General features: G+C 42.6%; 2 protein-coding genes across 3 annotated transcripts; both read right to left on the bottom strand.

The window, feature by feature from the left end:
* Positions 1–729: 729 nt before the first annotated feature.
* On the bottom strand, positions 730–5396 carry LOC136449113 (cysteine-rich motor neuron 1 protein-like). 2 transcript variants are annotated; one of them, XM_066448932.1, is made up of 6 exons: positions 5219–5396; positions 3808–3931; positions 3201–3357; positions 2530–2603; positions 1370–1539; positions 730–876 (listed from the first exon to the last, which is right to left on the bottom strand). In XM_066448932.1, the coding sequence occupies exons 1-5, from the start codon at positions 5254–5256 to the stop codon at positions 1375–1377; spliced, it is 558 nt and encodes a 185-aa protein (XP_066305029.1). In that variant the 5' UTR covers positions 5257–5396; the 3' UTR covers positions 730–876; positions 1370–1374. The 2 variants fall into 2 exon arrangements, with proteins under 2 accessions (XP_066305029.1, XP_066305030.1); XM_066448933.1 differs by having other exon boundaries at positions 730–871.
* A 2813-nt stretch (positions 5397–8209) lies between these two features.
* Positions 8210–17632, bottom strand: LOC136448208 (sulfotransferase 1B1-like). Its single transcript, XM_066447454.1, has 6 exons — positions 17371–17632; positions 13127–13347; positions 11998–12154; positions 11543–11637; positions 10040–10196; positions 8210–9275 (listed from the first exon to the last, which is right to left on the bottom strand). The coding sequence occupies exons 1-6, from the start codon at positions 17543–17545 to the stop codon at positions 9166–9168; spliced, it is 915 nt and encodes a 304-aa protein (XP_066303551.1). The 5' UTR covers positions 17546–17632; the 3' UTR covers positions 8210–9165.
* Positions 17633–19017: the final 1385 nt, after the last annotated feature.

Below are 19017 nucleotides of genomic sequence, written 5' to 3'. Positions count from 1 at the left end.
TTACGGTTTGAGAAATAAAGTTTAAAACGGATCACAGAAGTGGTTATGTATAATTTACAAGACTTCTCTTCCCTTTCTTCGACTTTCCAATAAATATAGTTTGAAGCAGCACCGTGCGTTGTTTGGTGATATTGAGGTGCCGTATTTAATTGGAAGCAATTACATTGATTATGAAATGCGTATGAACTAGTACTGCGTACCTAAACGTAACATCAGGCACAAGTACAAGTACCGGTACAGAGGTTTAGGTACAGGTCCGGACCTGTACCTGTACCCGAGTAATTTGAAAAATTAACATGTGTTTTTCTGAACTTCTTCAATAACAAAAACATAAACTGTTTTCAATTATCGATTATGAGATGCGTATAAACACCAGCTACAGTTGAACAGTTCTTACCCCGGTTCGAATCCGGGGAAGGGGATCCTATTTGGAACTGCATTCGTCTTTAGGAAGGGACGTAAAACGGGTGTCCTGTGATTGAGGAGGTGCACTACAAGAGCCTCATTACTCAGATTGGTACCAACTGGATGTACTTCAGATGACTATCTAAATATGTTGCTGTATATGTGTTAATGATCTATAAATGTACAGGTGCGAATGGTCTCATATAGCTATTGTTATATGTTATGTAGTTTATAGAAGTGGAGCATTTACGTAGCTTATCATCATCATCATCTGTACGTAGCCCACTGGGTAATGACCACAAGGAAACCACACTCACACATATGCAGACTAGAAGGAAATCTTTATTCTAGTAAGAAGGGAGTTGGGAAATAGAAGTTCCATCAGCAACCACAACGTCAGTTGAATCACAGGGAGGGGGTGCTAACAAAGAATGGCAAAGCCGCTATTCCAGGCATCGACGAAGGTCTGGACTGAAACGACAAAACAAAGAACGAGTCAGAAAAATATGAATTTCTAGGTTAACTGTCAACTACAATGAAGAGCGACGTAGACAAGGTATAGAAACTTGCTACGTTTTACTATAGGTGCGGACAGCATCAAGAAGTGTGTGGAATCATGCCTATGTCTTCGATAAGCGTCTTAACCCACCAATTTGGCCAACGCTTACCTACGTCATAATACGTTGATGAACTGGATAGAATTTGTTAACGTTTCAGACGGCATCCGCTATGTTTCGTCAGAACTAATGGAAAGAACTGGAGAACCAGGAGTTGTCTTCACCTCATTAACATTTCAAATCAGAGTTTTGGTATAAAACCTGGTTCTCCAATTCTTTCCATTAGTCATTGACGAAAGATAGGAGATGCTGTCTGAAACGTCTGACTGTTTCCAAATATTCTATCCAGTTGCTTGAGTAACTATTTTTACGTCATAATAGTCACGTGACTGCAGGACTGTTCTTACCACCGCTAGAAGCAGGTGGGTTGGCCTCCCTGGGTGCGGGTCCCCTTGACCTCCGTGCCGTCCGGCAGAGAGCACCAGCAGTCCCCGGTCAGACCGTCGCACTGGACCGGAGCGTAGTAACCCTCCGGCGTGCAGGTCGGCTTGAAGGCGCCCAACTGAAGGGCCATGGCCTGTCGGGAAAACAAGAAAAGACGATCAACATCATGATGTCATCACCACAGGGATGTTTAGTTGAGTCAGTTTGTGGCATGTATAACAGCATCCTCATCCGTAGGCAAATAGTAGTGGACAACCTCAAGCCAACCGTACACACTCATGCCATATCTTCAGAAAAGGCAATGTAGCCGCTTAGTTCCCGTTTAGAACTTGTTTCGAGCCCACACCGACTAGTTTCAACTTGTGTGTGGCTTTTTCAAGGATCAAAAGCTCGAATTCAATAATGAGCAAGTACAGTGTGCTCTAGCATCCCCATACGTAAACATCAAGAAAGTAACTTTCCTTTGGAGGGGGACTCAAATCCAGAGGGAAGTGTTTTGGTTCTGATGAAATGTTACAAATTCAATTGTCTTCATGAAATGTGGCCTTTTATTATAAAATAACACCCGCTTCTGGGGTTGAGTTTGGAAAGGAATATGTGTTGCATTGCCTTGTAGCTTCGTGTTTACTGGGTCCGATAACAGGATTGATTGATTTGTTTGGTCACCGATCGAAAATCGCATTGCATTAACTCCAGATCCCTGGCACCGTCGCTAAACATAAACATCCTTCTCGTACCAGGTACGCTATCTAAAAACTTACCACGTTCTTTACACGTGATTATTGAACACAAGAAAGGACCGGTCGACCAAGCGGTTACTTTTATAATGATAGGCACAATATGTCTATTATGTAGTGAACCGACAAGGCCAAACAATGGTAACCGATAGCTAACAAGAGTGGGAAGCAAGTGACATTGAAGACGAGATTTAAAAGTCTGGATATTATTGCCATCGATATCTCCTTACACACTCACAGGTAAACGTAATATTTAAGAACCACTTAAACCATGCGTAAAGGTTGCAAATATTTCATATGAAAGTGGATTTAACGTATGCTTTACGAATGCTTTACGTTTGCGTAAAGATCCCTTTCGTGCAGTGTACTGTCAGGAGCGCGCTTACCGCGTTGTTGGCGTACAGCATGGAGTACTCTTGCCGCTGCATCTCGCACTGGGTCGGGGCGTTCTGGGCTTGGGCTGGGGGAAAAGAGGCGAAATGATTGCTCATTACTAGCACAGGACTCGGTTTTAGTTTCTAGAATCCACATAAGAAGCATTTAATTCAAAGGAGGAGTAGCTTAAAGATTCGCCACAGCGGTTTATTTCAAGACCAAGGCATGCTGCCCCTCGGCTATAAAGTCTCACGGATTTTAAACACCCTTTGTGCTAAATGATAACTCTAACAACTACAGTTGTGTCGTGTGTGGATGATTCGGATTCGCGCTTGTAAAAGGTTGTACTTAAATTGTATTCAATCAAATGGTCTCTAAATAGGGCATGATAACAGTATCACCTTACGTTACGCGTGACGCGATGCAACAAGAACACACTACCATACCTTGTCCACCTTTTATACAATCCCGTACGGTACGGTTGGCCTACCAAGAATCTTATAAGAATTTTATTGTAGTAAAGTTATATGCTTTTTGTAGTAAAGTTATATGATTTTACTGTCATTGTTTTGTAAACGCTATTGTAATGTTCAAGCCGTCTGTAATGGCTGTGAGGTGATGCCATTGTACGATTTTATTGTATTGATTGTACTGAATAAACCAATGGTATAACGTTACTCACCGCTGGCGGGAGGGACGCATGTTCCGACGCGCCCGTCCTCCCCGAGCGGCCCAACGATGACGTTCAAGGCAGGGTCGTTATCGTTCTTCTCACAGACCAGACCGGCCGCACAGGTCCCGTACACGCCATACGGTCCGTCACAGCGCTCGCCCTGGACCTGGAAAACAATAAAACTTGTATATTTGAAAATAAAACTAAAGCAAAACGCACACACACAGAGTTATTTTATAACAAATAGATCGGTAAGCAAACATTAACAAGAGTGTATGCCTCAGAAGAAGAAGTAGTCTTAATCTCTCAAAAATGCTTTCAGTAACGGGCACTCATTATCGATACAGCGCTGGTAACGGCAAATGGTGAGAACATGTTTCCAGGTTGAAAATTGCGAATGAGCGCTAGCGCTATACCCTAAATAATAACAACCGGCGCTCCTAGAAGCCTGAGAAGGAGGCTACAGTACTAGTAGTGGTTGTAGAACAAAGTTATGCCCACAAACTTTGCGAGGGACCTATAGTTATTCACAACAGCTATCCCTTCGACTTCTAGATATAGAAAAATGCTAGATGTTAGAATATAGAGGAATCTAGTGAAGGTTAGCAACACGAACCTTGGCGCAGACGTCACAGCAGCCACACGGGTCCCTGACGGTGCCAGCCGGGCAGTTGGCGGGGGCCGGGCCGCAGAACTGCGCCAGGTTGTTGTAGTCGCACACACACGACAGCCCGTACACGCTACAGGCACATGGAAGCAAATCTAAATCAATCGAAGTCAAACCATGTTATCATATCATTAGAGTCTTGGGGTTGAAACTTGCTGCCCAAGTTTTAGTTTAAAATGCGCATGAATTCTAATATGATACAATGCTAAGTCCAACACTAAGGTATTCACGGATCAAATTTTCTACGACAACTGTCGCCTTCTTCAGGATCAAAAACGAATACCAGGTAACGTTAGTGTTGGAACAAAGTTGGTATTGTATTATGATTACTAACAACACAGATGAGCTTCAGTGATAATTTGAAAAAAGAATGCGCATGAATTCGTTTTTTCCTAGAGTTGTTGTGGAGTGGACCTTCATATCATCAAAAACAATAGATCCTTCTTATGTAGATTCCATTTCAAGTGACATTTGGGGACATATGCAGGGTTTAGCTTAATTGTGAGAAGTTTCTCGACGTGATATCAACAGCAACTTGCACTGGCAACCTGATATACCAGTCGACCTACATTGTATACAGATTCTTACTTTCATTCGTCCGTTTTCTTTCTTTGGGTGCTCGCGCTAATGATTTGAACCTACGGATTCAGCGTTCGAAAAAGTTTACCACAACCAAGTACCTTCTGTTGAATCAGAGACGTTGAGCTGCTTTCATCGCAACATGTAACCTTGAAATTTCTTATTCTCCAAGATGAGAAAACACCTGTTGTGTGCTCAGAGCGCAGAGATTTATTGGCATATTTGCTGCACCAGGGAGCTCTGGTTAGGTGCACAGCAATGTGGTCTTACATTTTTGTCCATACCACCAGTAACTGTTCTATCAACTCACAGGCGAGACCAAGGTACTCAATGGATGTGATGTACTATCTATTAAGCTGGTGCATCAGTTGCGTCGCGGTGGCGTAATCATAGGTGTTTTGCTTTGACACCGGAGGTTCTGGGATCGAATCCTGACATGCTCCGTTGATGTTGCGCCCTTTGGAAAGGCACTTTACACGAATTTCCTCACTTAACTCAGGTGTAAATGAGTACCTAGCTTCGGGTTTGGGACGACTCTCGGATTGGAAGTTAAATGGAGCTGGTCTCTTGTTTGAGGAGCCACACCTCGAGCATGTAAAAGAACCCACCACTTTTATCAACAAGAGTAGCTAGGATGTGGATCAAATAAATCTGTTCAGTACAAACATGGTGTGTTACGCTATGAGGCGGTTTACTGCGTATGTGATGCAAACAAAGTTTAAGCAAGCAACCAACCAACCAACAAACCAACAAACAAATAAGCATAATGCAGACTACTCACCTGTAAACGAAGCAAAGTAGGATGCACACGGTCTTCATCTTGTTTTGTAGGTTTACTGCGGCGACAACGTCCCTCTAACGCTCACTCGATGTCTTCTTCTGAGCTAGGTCTGTGAAGCTGCTCGACTATAGGCCCCTGTCTCTTATAAACCCACTGCTCTGCTCAGTTCCCAACTTGATAAATTCCCAGGGCTTTGAATGAAATCTCATTCACTGGTAACGCGTTTTATACCTGCCCGTGGTGAGGTCGGAATGTCTCTGTTTTACCTAAAGCTTAGCGGATATGTTAAACAAAGAACGCGATGAAAGCCTTCATTTAACAAATAAATTGTAAAGTTTGCAATCTCGCCACCTTTATTGAGAGAATAATACGCGCTATTCTTTTAAAAACTGTTCTGCGGTTTCTTTAAGTAAAGTATTAGCGTGGTACCAGAATGGTTGCCATGGTACCTGGGAATATTTGGACCAAACATGTGTTGTCGTGCTTACCGACCTTTGCATAATCGAACTCTCGGTCCCTCACTTGAGATGGAGTTCGTACACAAGGGGTGCGCCTTCGTTTGATCATTTCTGTCAGATTCGGGAATATCGGAGCACTAGAACAGCTGTGGTTACATGATTAGTTAATGAAAACACACGTTATTTTGCGTCTTGTCTGGTTTGATGACCATTAAAGGTGCTAATGGACTTCCTGTGTACAGTAGCACTCTAGTGCATTTTGTTGAAGTAGGACGCCTTTTGTTTCCCTGAATCAATTATCATTGAAAAATCCTATAAAAACGCTTCCGACAGCGCGATTTTCTGAAAAGGTGGCAACTTATCAATTGTGTCCCAAGACCAACATTAGGACTTTCTTGTCCAAGTTTTCACCCAAAATAGGAGCATGACGACACTCTGACGTCCATTTTCCGTCAACGTATGTGATGTAGATTTAGATAAACCAGACTTTGATTCTATGTTCACAATGTCGCCTTCTAAATGTAGAACTGAAGGAACAATCGTATCTCTGACGAAATGTTTGTTCCTGTTTTGGATAATAGGGGGGATTTTTTTCTTGAGAAACGTTTTTTGCCCCATGACGTCAATACTGACGGCATTAAAGTGGTAAATCTCAATAATGGATAAGCAAAAAAAAGCAAACAAACAAAAAAACGCCAAAGAGCTTGAATGAAAGGTGCTGATGAAGAACATTGTGAAAACTTGCAAGTTAAGTTAAACTCTTAACGTCAGTGATCGACTTGTAAGAACGCGAGGTTCATTGATGTTAAAGTGGTGTAATCAAACTGCGCCCTTTTCGTGCGCTCTTCTCATGATTTCGCGTTTCATACATTTCCAACTCAAGTTCCCCCAAATTGTAAACTATCGCGATTCTTCTTGCGATTAGATTAAATCCACATCAAAACTGATCTGCTCTCACATTTCCATCTGTACAAAGTATACAAGAGGCCATCTGCACATAGGCCAAGCGTAGTAACATGGATACTCTGGGTGTTCGTAAACATTTGTACTTGGTTCATTCTTCATCATAATTCATCAGTGTACACTGTACTCTACAGTAGCCTGGAATCCATCCTATTTAGCTTCCGGCCGCTACCCTAGCTCCGGAGCTAGGGTAGCGGCCGGAAGCTAAATAGGATGGATTCCAGGCTAACTCTACAGTCGCTGAAACGTTTTGCAGTTGCACTGACAAGTCTTCCTCTGAGTTTTTCTTCTTTCACCTTGGCTAGTTTAACTGAAGGAAGGGGCTACAAGATGAGCCTTTCTTTCATCCGTTCACATAGCTATGGCGTGTGGTGGCACGTATTGAAAATGAACTGTACCACTGCGTACCGGTTACATCATGCACCAGTTAGTTATTCACGTGGCTGTGTTTAGGTACGTTGCCCTGCACGGCGGATGTATAACACTAACACGACAACAGCTGGTCGTGGTGACAGTCCAGTCCGCGCGGGTTCGTGTTGTGTCCCCGATGTCAACAGATAAAGTAGCTCCGATAAGAGGTGCTATCTCATCCTCAGGTGTTTTCACCTGGTCCATTCCCACCTGCCGCACGGAGGTCTTTCACTTAAGGCACCACTTAAGGTGCGCCCACTGGACATTAGGACGATGCAACAAGAATGGCGTATCTAAACAGAAGGGTTATCACAAAGAGTAAAAGGTGAATAGCCGGGAAGGGTACAGGGTGAGAAGTTCAACAGCCTGTCACACGGAGGCCTTTCACTTAAGGCACCACTTAAGGTGCGCCCACTGGACATTAGGGTACTGCAACAAGAATGGCGTATCTAAACAGAAGGGTTATCAGGTGGAGGAAAAGGTGAATAGCCGAGAAGGGTACAGGGTGAGAAGTTCAACAGCCTAGGGAACGTGGAGTGGAGAGCCTCTGTCAAATGTGTCGTACGACAGGTGTACGACAGCAAACTGGACATCAAAGGTCCGATTTACACAAGTTTTCGGAGTCGATCGGGGCTGTGTGTGAGGAGCTTAAGGCCTCTCAGGTGGAGTTTTTCTACGAGAAAACGCTACTTGAGTGGTCTAGGCTTCTCCTTGCACAGTCCTGAGACGACTCCAGGTACTAGGTCTACTCAAAAACGCGCGCGTGTGTGTAAACCCAGTCATAGTCTGGAGACAGTCTGAGTGTTGGATATCTGGATGTGTTGTACTGTATCCGCCTGTCTTGTGACGGGAAATGTTGTGACTTGTTGTTCACGGTCGGTTCTAGATCTGTCATAGCCTAACAGAAAACCGCACGGTTCTATCGGATGTCTCGCTCTTTCGAAAGTCACCTGTCAAACCAACAGCTGGTGACATAATCCTCTCTAAAGTAAAATTTGCAATTATGATATTTTCTTTCACTGTTTCCACATTTATACTGAGTATAATAAATAGCCATGTGTATTGGAACTACAAATCCATCAGTTTTGAATTGAACAATTATTCTACAATCAACACTCGGGAGATTTTACAACTGTTGACAACAAAGACAACCTTCATGTCAATCTTTGAAATATTGCTTTAATGAAAATTAATTTTCACAGAAAACAATCCATAGGAACAAACCATACCATTGGAACCAAATCATATACCATTTGTTACATCATCAGATTTCTGATTGAATCTTATACTTCTTTAAGTCTGTTAAGCATGTCGGTGCTTAATACGTATCTAAAAGATGGGGATTTCTTTGGAAAACAAACAGGGCATTTTTACATGTGCATTTGTGTACAAATAACTGAAATGGTAGGTCAATTCACTGAGAATGGCACTGACAAGTACCAATCCCTATACAGATCACTTTCTACATAATGTCATTATCTAAATATCCACACAGAATGGCCATGATAGTTACGCCACCATGTGACAAAGCAAGGAATGGCACCTTTATCTTTCAATACTGAAAAGTGACAACTGAAGGTACATGTATTTGGTGTATTGACATCATGACAGAGCAATCATTAAATGTTATAGCTCAACAATAATCCTCCAAACTAAATCATTTCAAAAATCTAACTGATTATAGACCGTCATAGGATTCTGTGAAAAGAATATTATGTAATTCACACAATCATTAAGATGGCAAGAAAACCTCTGTATAAAAACGTAAATCAAATATTATAGTACATACAGATATATGTATAGGAAGGTCATGAAGATCAGTGGACAATTTCAGGGTGCTAAAATGGCATTGTACAGTTGGAATGTACACTTGAAACTATCGGTATAATTCAGTTCTGCGTTTGAGTGAGGTAGTCTGCTAGCCTGACTCAGTGTCATCCTGTTTAGTTCCAAGCTCTGCCTTCACAGAACAAGGTGAAGTTTGGTGAAGGTAGAGCGTGGAACTGAAACAGGATGACACTCAGGCTTGTAGTCTACAATGGTTCCTGTTACAGGAACCAAGTGTTCCTGATGTTGGATGTGGAAGTCCTTAGTTTTTATGCATTATAGAAATGATCACTCAAACTCAAACTCCAGCCCACTGCCTTCCAGCCTCTCCCTGTATATGGCGTCAAAGGCCCGGCTCTGTTCTGGGGTGAAGTGATTCTTCCAGTCTCCTACAACACCTGATGTGTTAACAAACAAAATATCAGAACAACATCTCTTCGTCAACCTAGTATACCACGTGTTGGCACTCACATGACTCTATATATTACAGTCTAGATATCAAAATAGTCATTAGATATTAAAGAATTAAAATATATATTGAATATTGAAGCATAATCTGCCATGCTGAAAGATCAAACCTGGAGGTTGCCAGGTAGATCTAAGTTTGTATGTATACAGTCATGTACTTATGAATGAGCTAAGGAACATGCTGGCTGGCAAGCTATACTACGAGGGCAAGGGGGATGCACTTGGCTGGAGCTCTCACAAAGGCAGGCATTTATGACCGGTCTGCCGCCACGCACATGAGAGTTTGCCTCTCCTAGCTAGGCTCAGCCAATCAGCAACATACCTAGCTGTGATGTCATGCATAAACAAGCTATGATGTCATCTACTTTGGGACTCTGTGCCATCAATGCCTATCAAGCTATCATAATGACAAAACTAATTCAAAAGCATTACTCTTTCAACTGATCCTGTATAAAAAAGTTAAGACCCGTTTGTTTCGCTTAAAATGTGTTTTAGAGCATTCTGATGCCGTTTTCATCACAAACACACACTTTACCATTAAAGATCGAAACTTCGTTTTTGACAAGTTGAATAAGGTTTATTAAGATTTTCAAAAAATCCCTTAGCCTCCATCTAAATCCCCTATGTTCCCTATGTTGATTGCGCATCAACTAACTGAAACTTTTCCTGTTGAAAGGTAATGACTAATGAAGACCTTTTCTTGCCATGACAGTTCTGTCCTTAAGGTTTGAGGCATCAAAGACTTGTCTCATGTTGTGGAATGTGCAGTCCTGGGCAATACGCTTGATGGCGTTGTCGTCTACTTCCATCTCAAGAAAGTCTGCCACATTCTTCACAGCAACTGTCAGATTCTGAAAGAAAATAAAAGGACATATTCCTTTTTATGCCATGCCTGGACCTGATACGGGTGTTCCGGACCGTGTGATAAATATAGAATACAACACGGGGTATTCCGTATCACCCGAGGTCCCAGCCCGACCGCGGGTCGGATCGCCCGACGGCCGTAGGCCGGAGGGCGATCCGACCCGCGGGAGGGCTGGGACCGAGGGTGATGCGGAATACAACGTGTTGTATTTTATTTATGTCATACCTTGGCCATACCCACCCGAGAAAACACACATTTCAATGCGGAATGCGCCAGAAGTTGAGGGAGTTTTGTGTCCTCGAACAAGAAACTGTAGCAACATTGATTCCAATCTCCGAATCCGGTATTCGAATTTCCGACGGCCGCGCAACCGGCGCGTTCGAAATATTCTATGGAAGCCTGTGTGATAACCCTCCCGAACCCTATGTGATCCGGAAAGTTATCACACGGTCCGGAACACCCGTATCAGGCCCAGGCATGACATAAATATAGAATACAACACGGGGTATACCGTATCACCCGAGGTTCCAGCCCGACCGCGGGTCGGATCGCCCGACGGCCGTAGGCGATCCGACCCGCGGGAGGGCTGGGACTGAGGGTGATGCGGAATACAACGTGTTGTATTTTATTTATGTCATACCTTGGTCATACCCACCCGAGAAAACACACATTTCAATGCGGAATGCGCCAGAAGTTGAGGGAGTTTTGTGTCCTCGAACAAGAAACTGTAGCAACATTGATTCCAATCTCCGAATCCGGTATTCGAATTTCCGACGGCCGCGCAACCGGCGCGCTCGAAATGCGTTCGAAATATTCTATGGAAGCCTGTGTGATAACACTCCCGAACCCTATGTGATCCGGATAGTTATCACACGGTCCGGAACACCCGTATCTGGCCCAGGTATGACATAACTATCCGTATCACATGAGGTCCTAGAGTTGTATCACACGGGCTTCCATAGAATATTTCAAATGCATTTCGAGCGCGTCGGTTGCGCCGCCGTCTGGGCAAATATGCGAGCCTGAAACGTAAGATGCAAAAACACGAATAAAGTACGCACCCCTATCTGCCCCCCAAAATATCAAGACCATAGCATGTTCAGGACAAAAGAATGGCTGTTTTACTGCAGTACCAAGGTCAACCACCAGGAGGCCCAAAATCGACTGGCACCATTGCATTCACAAAACCCACCCACATACCAAATATCATTGCAATCTATTCAGAGGTTCATAAGTAATAGCTGCCGATACACTTACACAAACGGAGCCTAAAACTATACCTCCATTTTTCATGGAGGTAGAAAAACTCTTAGTGATGGAAGTGCTTCTCACCTTCTGCATGTCTTCGTACTTGAGAAACAGGAAGTGGGGATCATGACGCTTCTGCCACCAGGACAACACGTGATCGTAGAAGTCGCCAAACATAGCTTGATGAATGGAAAGGAATAATCCTTATCAAATTACATGTAACGTTACATGTTTTGGCAACATGGCATGTGTGGCTTTGTATAAAAAAATCATTAAACTAATCTAAGGTTGTATCTGTTTGTCCAAAGTAGGTATGATGTACATGAAATTATCAAGGGCTTGTTATTTCTATTAAAGGACCATCAAAACTCTACATTATTGTTGTTGTAGTCATAAGTTCTGTAATGTAAATATATGATGATGTCCATTACTCTTATGATATAAACCATAGAAGCTAGTTTAAGTGTGATCGGCATACATCATTTTCGCTATCATTACAATACACAAAAACAGGATATGACTAATAGGTAGCCAATTACCTTTTCCAGCCAAGAAGTCGTTACAAAATATGTCCCAAGTGAGGAAATAAGCTGCAATGTGACCAAAGTATGAGTACTTCCTCGATACATTAAGGGCGAAGTGATAGAAGGAGACGGCAGCGTCCTTCGGATTCCTCATTATCACTATCACCTTCACCTGAAGATCAGAAACTGCATAAGTACATTGCAGATGATGCGATACCGTTTGGCCGCTATACTACATTAACAAGATTGGCAACGTAAAAGACGCTGCCATGGCGACGGTGGTCCCTGTTTTCGTTTTTCAGCCCACATGCAGGTAAGGACCTCACTAGCACATTGTCCAATGTATGAAAGTCTTGCTTCACGAAAAAGAATATTGTACCATTTCCTCATAAATTATGTAAATGAGGCCCTCATCTGCAATATTTACGTCTAATAATGGCTACATTTACCTAACTTCCAAATGTTGCAAGAATGAAATCCCCATCATTTACCACTATGGATTTATAGTATTTTGTCATTAGTTATGCAAATTAAGTATCAATTTTCACAATTGATATCTATTGACATTTGTCTCTTTTTCAGTTACATATGTCATGTGTTTGAGAGCGGGTGAAATAGGAAGATTTTTGAAACTCGTCAAAGTTTGAGCAACTAGTGAACTACTTGCATTGGGCATTCCTTTACTGAAGAAGTTGTCCATATTGAATAGGGGGTCGTAAAAGAGTTGATGAAAAGTATGATTGTCTTTAATGCATTATCCATTATCACACTGCACTCCTGGCAGCAAGAGTTTGTGTAACACAGGCTAAGTAATCAAGTATAAGTACTCGCGGGGGTGCCTAAGAGTGGAATTTATACGAGTCTTATGGAATACATACAAATTTTACGGAATTCATACGATCCACAAATAAGAAACATATGAATTTCAAAGAACTCATAGGAGTTTCACTAATAGTAAGGATCATAATGTATTCCGTGTACATTCCATAAGATTTGTATGACCCCTAGTGGGGGATCATATAGATTTCGTAAAATGTGTATGTATTCCGTAGACCTTGCATGAATTCCTTAAAATTTAGATTATTTCGGCACCCCTGGAACTTAATGTACGTAAAGAGCAACACGTTTATAATATGATAGGTACATTGCCCTCAGGATTGGCTATTCCCGGGGGTGCTGTATCAGGGCGTAGGTGGGTTAGGATGACCCGTGGGGAGGGGCTGTCTGCCAACATCAGGTGACTCGTCTGTGGAAGCTCAGGGTAGCGGAACTCCAGCTTAGCGAAGGCTCGGTCTTCTGAAGTCGCCTCGCTCTTCCCAGCAGCCTGCAGGATCCTGGTGACGATCTCCAGCAGCCAGTTAGTTCCTATCGGTAGTTGTAAAACCAGGTGGGTTTATTGAATGAAGACCTTTATTGTGCATGTTTGCCCCACTGGGCTAAGCACAGGTCACATGTTAACAACTATATACATATTCATGAGTATCACAGTGTATATAATTATTTAGCATACTCTAGTACTTTCGACTTCCTCTCGCTTCTTGGTAATTACCTTCGCCGAGAAGGTTATGGAGAGGGTAGCGTTTGTCTGTCTGTTTGTTTGTAGTGGCACAGAATAACTCGAGAATGCCTTAATGGATTGTCTTGGTATTTGGTCTGTTCATAGGTTTTGATGAGACCTAAAAACGATTAGATTTTGGGCCCCCTAGCGGCTTCTTATGGTACTGCAGCGGAACTTCCTGTTTTGATATCTCGTGTTCTGGACATGCTATGGAACTGATTTTTGAGTGGTAGATAGATCTTTGGACAGAGAGTAAGTGGTGTGGGTTTGGGCCCCCTAGCGGCTTTCTGGAACTGCAGGAGCAGGTTTTGCGTCTGACTTTGAAAGGGAATAACTCAAGAAGGGCTTGATGGATGGTAATGATTTTTGGTAGGTAAATAGCTTGAGTGATGATGTACATGATTAGACACTTCGTATGCAAATCAGTATCTAATTTGCATAATTAATGAGGAAAGTTTATACATCCGCCAAATTCCATGATAGGACTCTGAAACATGTGACATATGTAACTGAGGAAGATAGAAATATTAATTGATATGAACTATGCAAATGAAGACCTCATTTGCATAATTAATGAGAAAATACTATAACATGATGGCCTTGATGGATGGTCATGATTTTTGGTATGTGGATAGCTTGTGTGATGCTTAGTATGATTGGACGATGATTATGCAAATCAGATTCCAATTTTCATAATTTATGAGGCAACTTTAAAAATCCGCTTTGTTCCATGATATGACCATTCAAATTGTAACTGAGGAAGAGAGGACTGTTAATAGATAGAAAATATGCAAATGTGGGCCTTATTTGCATACTTAATGAGTAACTTCTATTATTCCACACTGGCGAATGACGGCAAGTTCATACATTTAATCATTTTTTGTGGCATCGGGACGTAATGTGAATGTGAGCATCGTTGAATCAAATTATGCTAATGAGGGCCTCCTTTGCATAGTTGATGATAAATATTAGCATAACCTTCTTTGTTAAGCTCATAATTTGTTAAGCTCATACTTTGGACATGTTATATTTTAAGACAATAAACTTGTATGATTTATGCTTGATGAGAAACACTCCTAATACGTCAGTCATAATTGTATAAATGTAGGAGGCTGTGTGATTAGTTAGAGTTGGTTTATTGAAGGCTGTAAGAAATACAAATTTCTCTCTACTATTCAGGTTCACTGAAAAGAATTATTCTATCGCTATCGTACAAAGGACAGTCTACAATAAAATGTACTTCGTCTTCTGCTTTACCTAGACTACAAAATTGGCAGATTCTTTGCTCTAGAGGAGTGCGGCTATGTCTTCCTGATTCGATTCGCAACTTGTGGCAACTTGTTCTTAGTTTTGTAACGGTTGATCTGTGACGTTTATGACCCGTACCTAGCCCCTCGGGGCACAAATGTACAGTGCAATAAAGGTCTTTCATTCATTATGATAAGGCCATGCTGATTTGATTGTATTGATGACATCCGCGCGCGTATCAATTTTCGTCCGTTTCCCAAGAAAAAAAAGTTTTCGAATATACTACAAATCATACAAAGCAGTTGCAAAATGATTTAATGCATGCTGTAGATGGTAAAAAAAAATTATCGGAAACCGATACTAAATGTCATAGAATGCCAGAATCAATTCCAAATTCAAAGAAGAAGATGTGAAGAAGTGAAAATGAAGAATCTATTATTTGCTATATCACCCTTCGTGTGTTAATCAGTTGTTCAACCTTCCTGACCACGTAGATTCTATAATTAGGGCAACTTTTATTTTGCCAAACTTTTTTTTCATTCGCACGCTCACATCCATATAATCAAATCAACACGGACTAATGACTGTTTGCAAAATGACACACATCAACATCTCTTGTTGATTGAAGGAAGTCCTCTGTGCTGACTCTAATGACTTCAACAAAATGAAGGAAACATAGAAGACACGAGTTGTGCTTTGAAAGGACTTTGAGTTTGATCCGAAAGAGAATTGTGTCCCCAAAGTATTTCGTGGCTCTAAGAACCTTTCTGTATCCATATTGTATGATAAACTGGGAAAAAGTCCTTGTAGCCAACTTCTGTGCCAGCTGACCTAGTTTCTCGTAAGCGTTTGTTGACCTAAACTGAATACCATTACACTTGCCTACTGATCAGTGACCGTACCACACAAACAGGTGTTTTGGTGTCATATCTGGAGTTCAGATAGATTTTATAGGGTCACAATACAACTGCTTGAAGATTTGATACTTAATGTATCAAGTACTTGCCACCCCAATACATAAGTAGATGATCTAGAGAAAGGGTAGCCGTGGCGACTGTTACATGGCTCACGTTTACTTGCTGTCATGTAGCGGTACGGCTAGCAAATAGGTTTCAGAGGCGGCGGCACGAAATTTTGAATGGGGGGGGCGAGCTAAGTTGAGATGCAATGTCACTAAGACGAGCGGCGAAGGCGCGAGGCGTCGCGCCGAAGGCGCGACAATACTAGGGGGGTCCGGGGGTATGCTAGGCCCTCTGAAATGCTATTTCCTGCATTCTGAGGGGCAAATTTTGCTGGAAGAGTAAGCTAAGTTTATTGACATCTCTATTTGTAAAAAAAGAATGTAGAAGGGTTTCAGCTTGATTTTGGGTGAACTGCGCCCTCCCGACATATTCTTTTGCTTGAGGCACGACATGCTCCCACAGGAAAATTTAAAATTCTTGACCCATTGAAACGCTATTTCTTGAATTCTGAGGGGTAAATTTTGATGGTAAAGTAATCTAAATTTAATGAATCTCTATATGTGAAAACAAATACAGAAGGGTTTCAGTTGTTCATGTTGGACGACGCCCTCCCGACATATGATTTTTCCGCTGGAGCGCGACATTGAAAACTTTAAAATTTTGACCTATTGAAACGCCTTTTCCTGAGTTTTGAGGGACAAATTTTGCTGACAAAATAAGCTAAAAAGGTTAATGACATCTCTCTATGTGAAAAAATACAGACGGGTTTCAACTTGAGTTTTGGGGTGCGACGCACTCGAGCCCTCCCGACATATTTTTCGCCGGCGGCAACGTTCTCCTCCGGGAAAATATTGAAATCTTGACGCCCTGAAATGCTTTTTCCTGGATTGTGAGAGGCAAATTTTGCTGATAGATTGAACAAACACAGAAGGGTTTCAGCATGAGCTTTGGAGGGTGACGCCGTCCCGACAGATACGCTGGCGGCGCAACAATCCTAGGGCGCAACAATCCTAGTATGCTAACGTACGTCGGAGAAAATTTTGAAATCTTGACACGCTGAAACGCTATTTCCTGCATTTTGAGAGACAAATTTTGCTGGTAGAGTAAGCTATTTAAAAAAAAAAGAAAATCTCTGTTAGTGAAAAGATTCACAAGAGTTTCAGCTTGATTTTTGGGGGGGGGGGGGCGACGCCCCCCTTGCCCCCCTGTGCCGCCGCCACTGGGTTTTAGGACGCATGCATGTATGACTCCGCATTTTTAGATTAGGCTGTCAGAAGTTCAGGGACCCTGGGATCAGGGCACCGGCGTTCCGTCGCGGCGATGTGCGCGTATCCTTGACGTGGGCGCTACGCCTGTTGTACGGGCTATATAACGTTACAAGGCAACAAGTAAAGCCCTGCAACAATAGCCACGGCTAGAGAAAGGGTAGTTTGCTACATTTTTTGCGGCTCCCTAGTGTCGAACCAACAGAGAAAAACTTGCACCGTGCAAGGAGGTTAAATATTTAACCTCCAGTCCTTGTACCGTGTAAAACACCCTCCCTGAAACGTCTGAACCACATATAACCTCCATGATCTGATGCAGCACTGATTTAGTACAAGATCACAAAATCGGCTTTACCTGTTTTCGGGTAGCTTACGATCACGATGTCGTCGTCTCTCATTTGGAAGCTGGACATTGCCTCCAGGTTCTCCCTGGTAACGGCGCGGGGATACACAGTGTTTTTGTACAGGTGCATCGGCAAAAGCCATCTGGGCAGCAGCCATGGCAAATACCTGGTTACAATATCGGCCATCGTTAACTTTAGCGCTCGAACTTAACCAACGCGGCCAAAGTCCAACACGGGAACAGCAAATGGTCTTTTGAGCAAGCTGACTCACCTTCGGACTTGAAATTAGGCCAAGGGGTGATAGGGCAGGCAAAAGCCTCTGTTATTAGTGTTAATGGTGCACGCACCAGTTCTTCCGCGACAGGGGCATTAAAAAAAAGTGATGAAAGGGTTTCGAGTGTCTAGGTTTGAGTTCACATTTCTCATAAGGTGCTTTGAACTGACATTAAATGCCAACACGGCTGAAAAGCGTAAGAATCGGTGTGTTATGGCTGAAAATTGATTTCGGCCCCGAGCCTATTTCGGGATAACCGTCCGCGTTGAAGGTAAACTGCCCCTTTGATCCAGATCAAGGACATTATCCTATATAATGTCCTTGCCCAGATTGACCTTTGTTGCGTTCTGTTGGCCGTGTTGCATTACCTCGCGCGTCAGGTTACTGTAAAAATCTCAGTGGTAGGATTTTCTGTTAATTGGCTTGATTATACCTTGGAGTTTTCTCTTTCTGACACTAACAGTCATTTCCGTGTAAAAAAATATCTGGTGATGTGTTCAGTTCCAAGCGAAAATGCCCAATTTTGCGCCTCATTTTTGACGGGGAAATACCTGGCTCTTCTCTCTAATATTTACTAAAATTACAGAGGTTGAAGAAACCGAAACTCGGGTTTTCTTGTAGCTAGAGGGATGTCCTTCATTCCCATACACAGTTGTTTTGGCTCAGAAGTATTACCTGGAATAGACTTGAGAGTGTGCAAGACCCCCAAAAAAACTAGGGGGTGCCCCCTTAGGTAAATACACAGTTTATACACAGGTTTTCTAGATGTCGGGACTGCAGATATCTGGCAGGCGAGTTTTTTTTCTGCGTCTAAACAGGAATTATGGTCTTAATGAGGATTTTTCCAGATGTCAGGAGAATTTCAGCCGACATGTCCAGAGTGGACGTCTCCGATATTTGTAGTTACAGTTCGCTCAATCAGATCGTTTAAGGAGTTTGCTACCCCAAGACCCTGGGGAAGACCACCTAAGCGATGGAGACCAGATTGAGAGTGACACTGGATTAAACATACTGGTGCGGGTAGCAGAGGCTATGGCACCGGACAGGGCTACCTGGAGGAACCTTGTGGAGAGCAAGGGGCCAGTTACTGGCCTGTGCACACACATCATACCAGTAGCCAGGGTGTTCTAGGGAGTCATGGATGTGTTGATTCAGCTTTTGTGACAGAAACAGGTGCTGATTCAGCTTTTGTGACAGAAACAGGTGCTGCAGTTACTTGCGAACACTGTTGCTCTTGGGTTTGGTTTATCAAAGGCTATTATGCCTTGTTCCAAAAACATTTGTGCTGACTTTCAATCTTAGTGGTCAATCCCAGTGACTTGGATGCTGCACTTCACACTGTGCATCATCACTCTGAATATCGTTGCGATGATTTGGCTTAAAA

The sequence above is a fragment of the Branchiostoma lanceolatum genome, chromosome 14 (assembly GCF_035083965.1).
Source record: "Branchiostoma lanceolatum isolate klBraLanc5 chromosome 14, klBraLanc5.hap2, whole genome shotgun sequence".
NCBI lineage: Eukaryota > Metazoa > Chordata > Leptocardii > Amphioxiformes > Branchiostomatidae > Branchiostoma > Branchiostoma lanceolatum.
The sequence above is the reverse complement of the archived record's forward strand: the minus strand, read 5'-3'. Positions and strand labels throughout refer to the sequence as shown.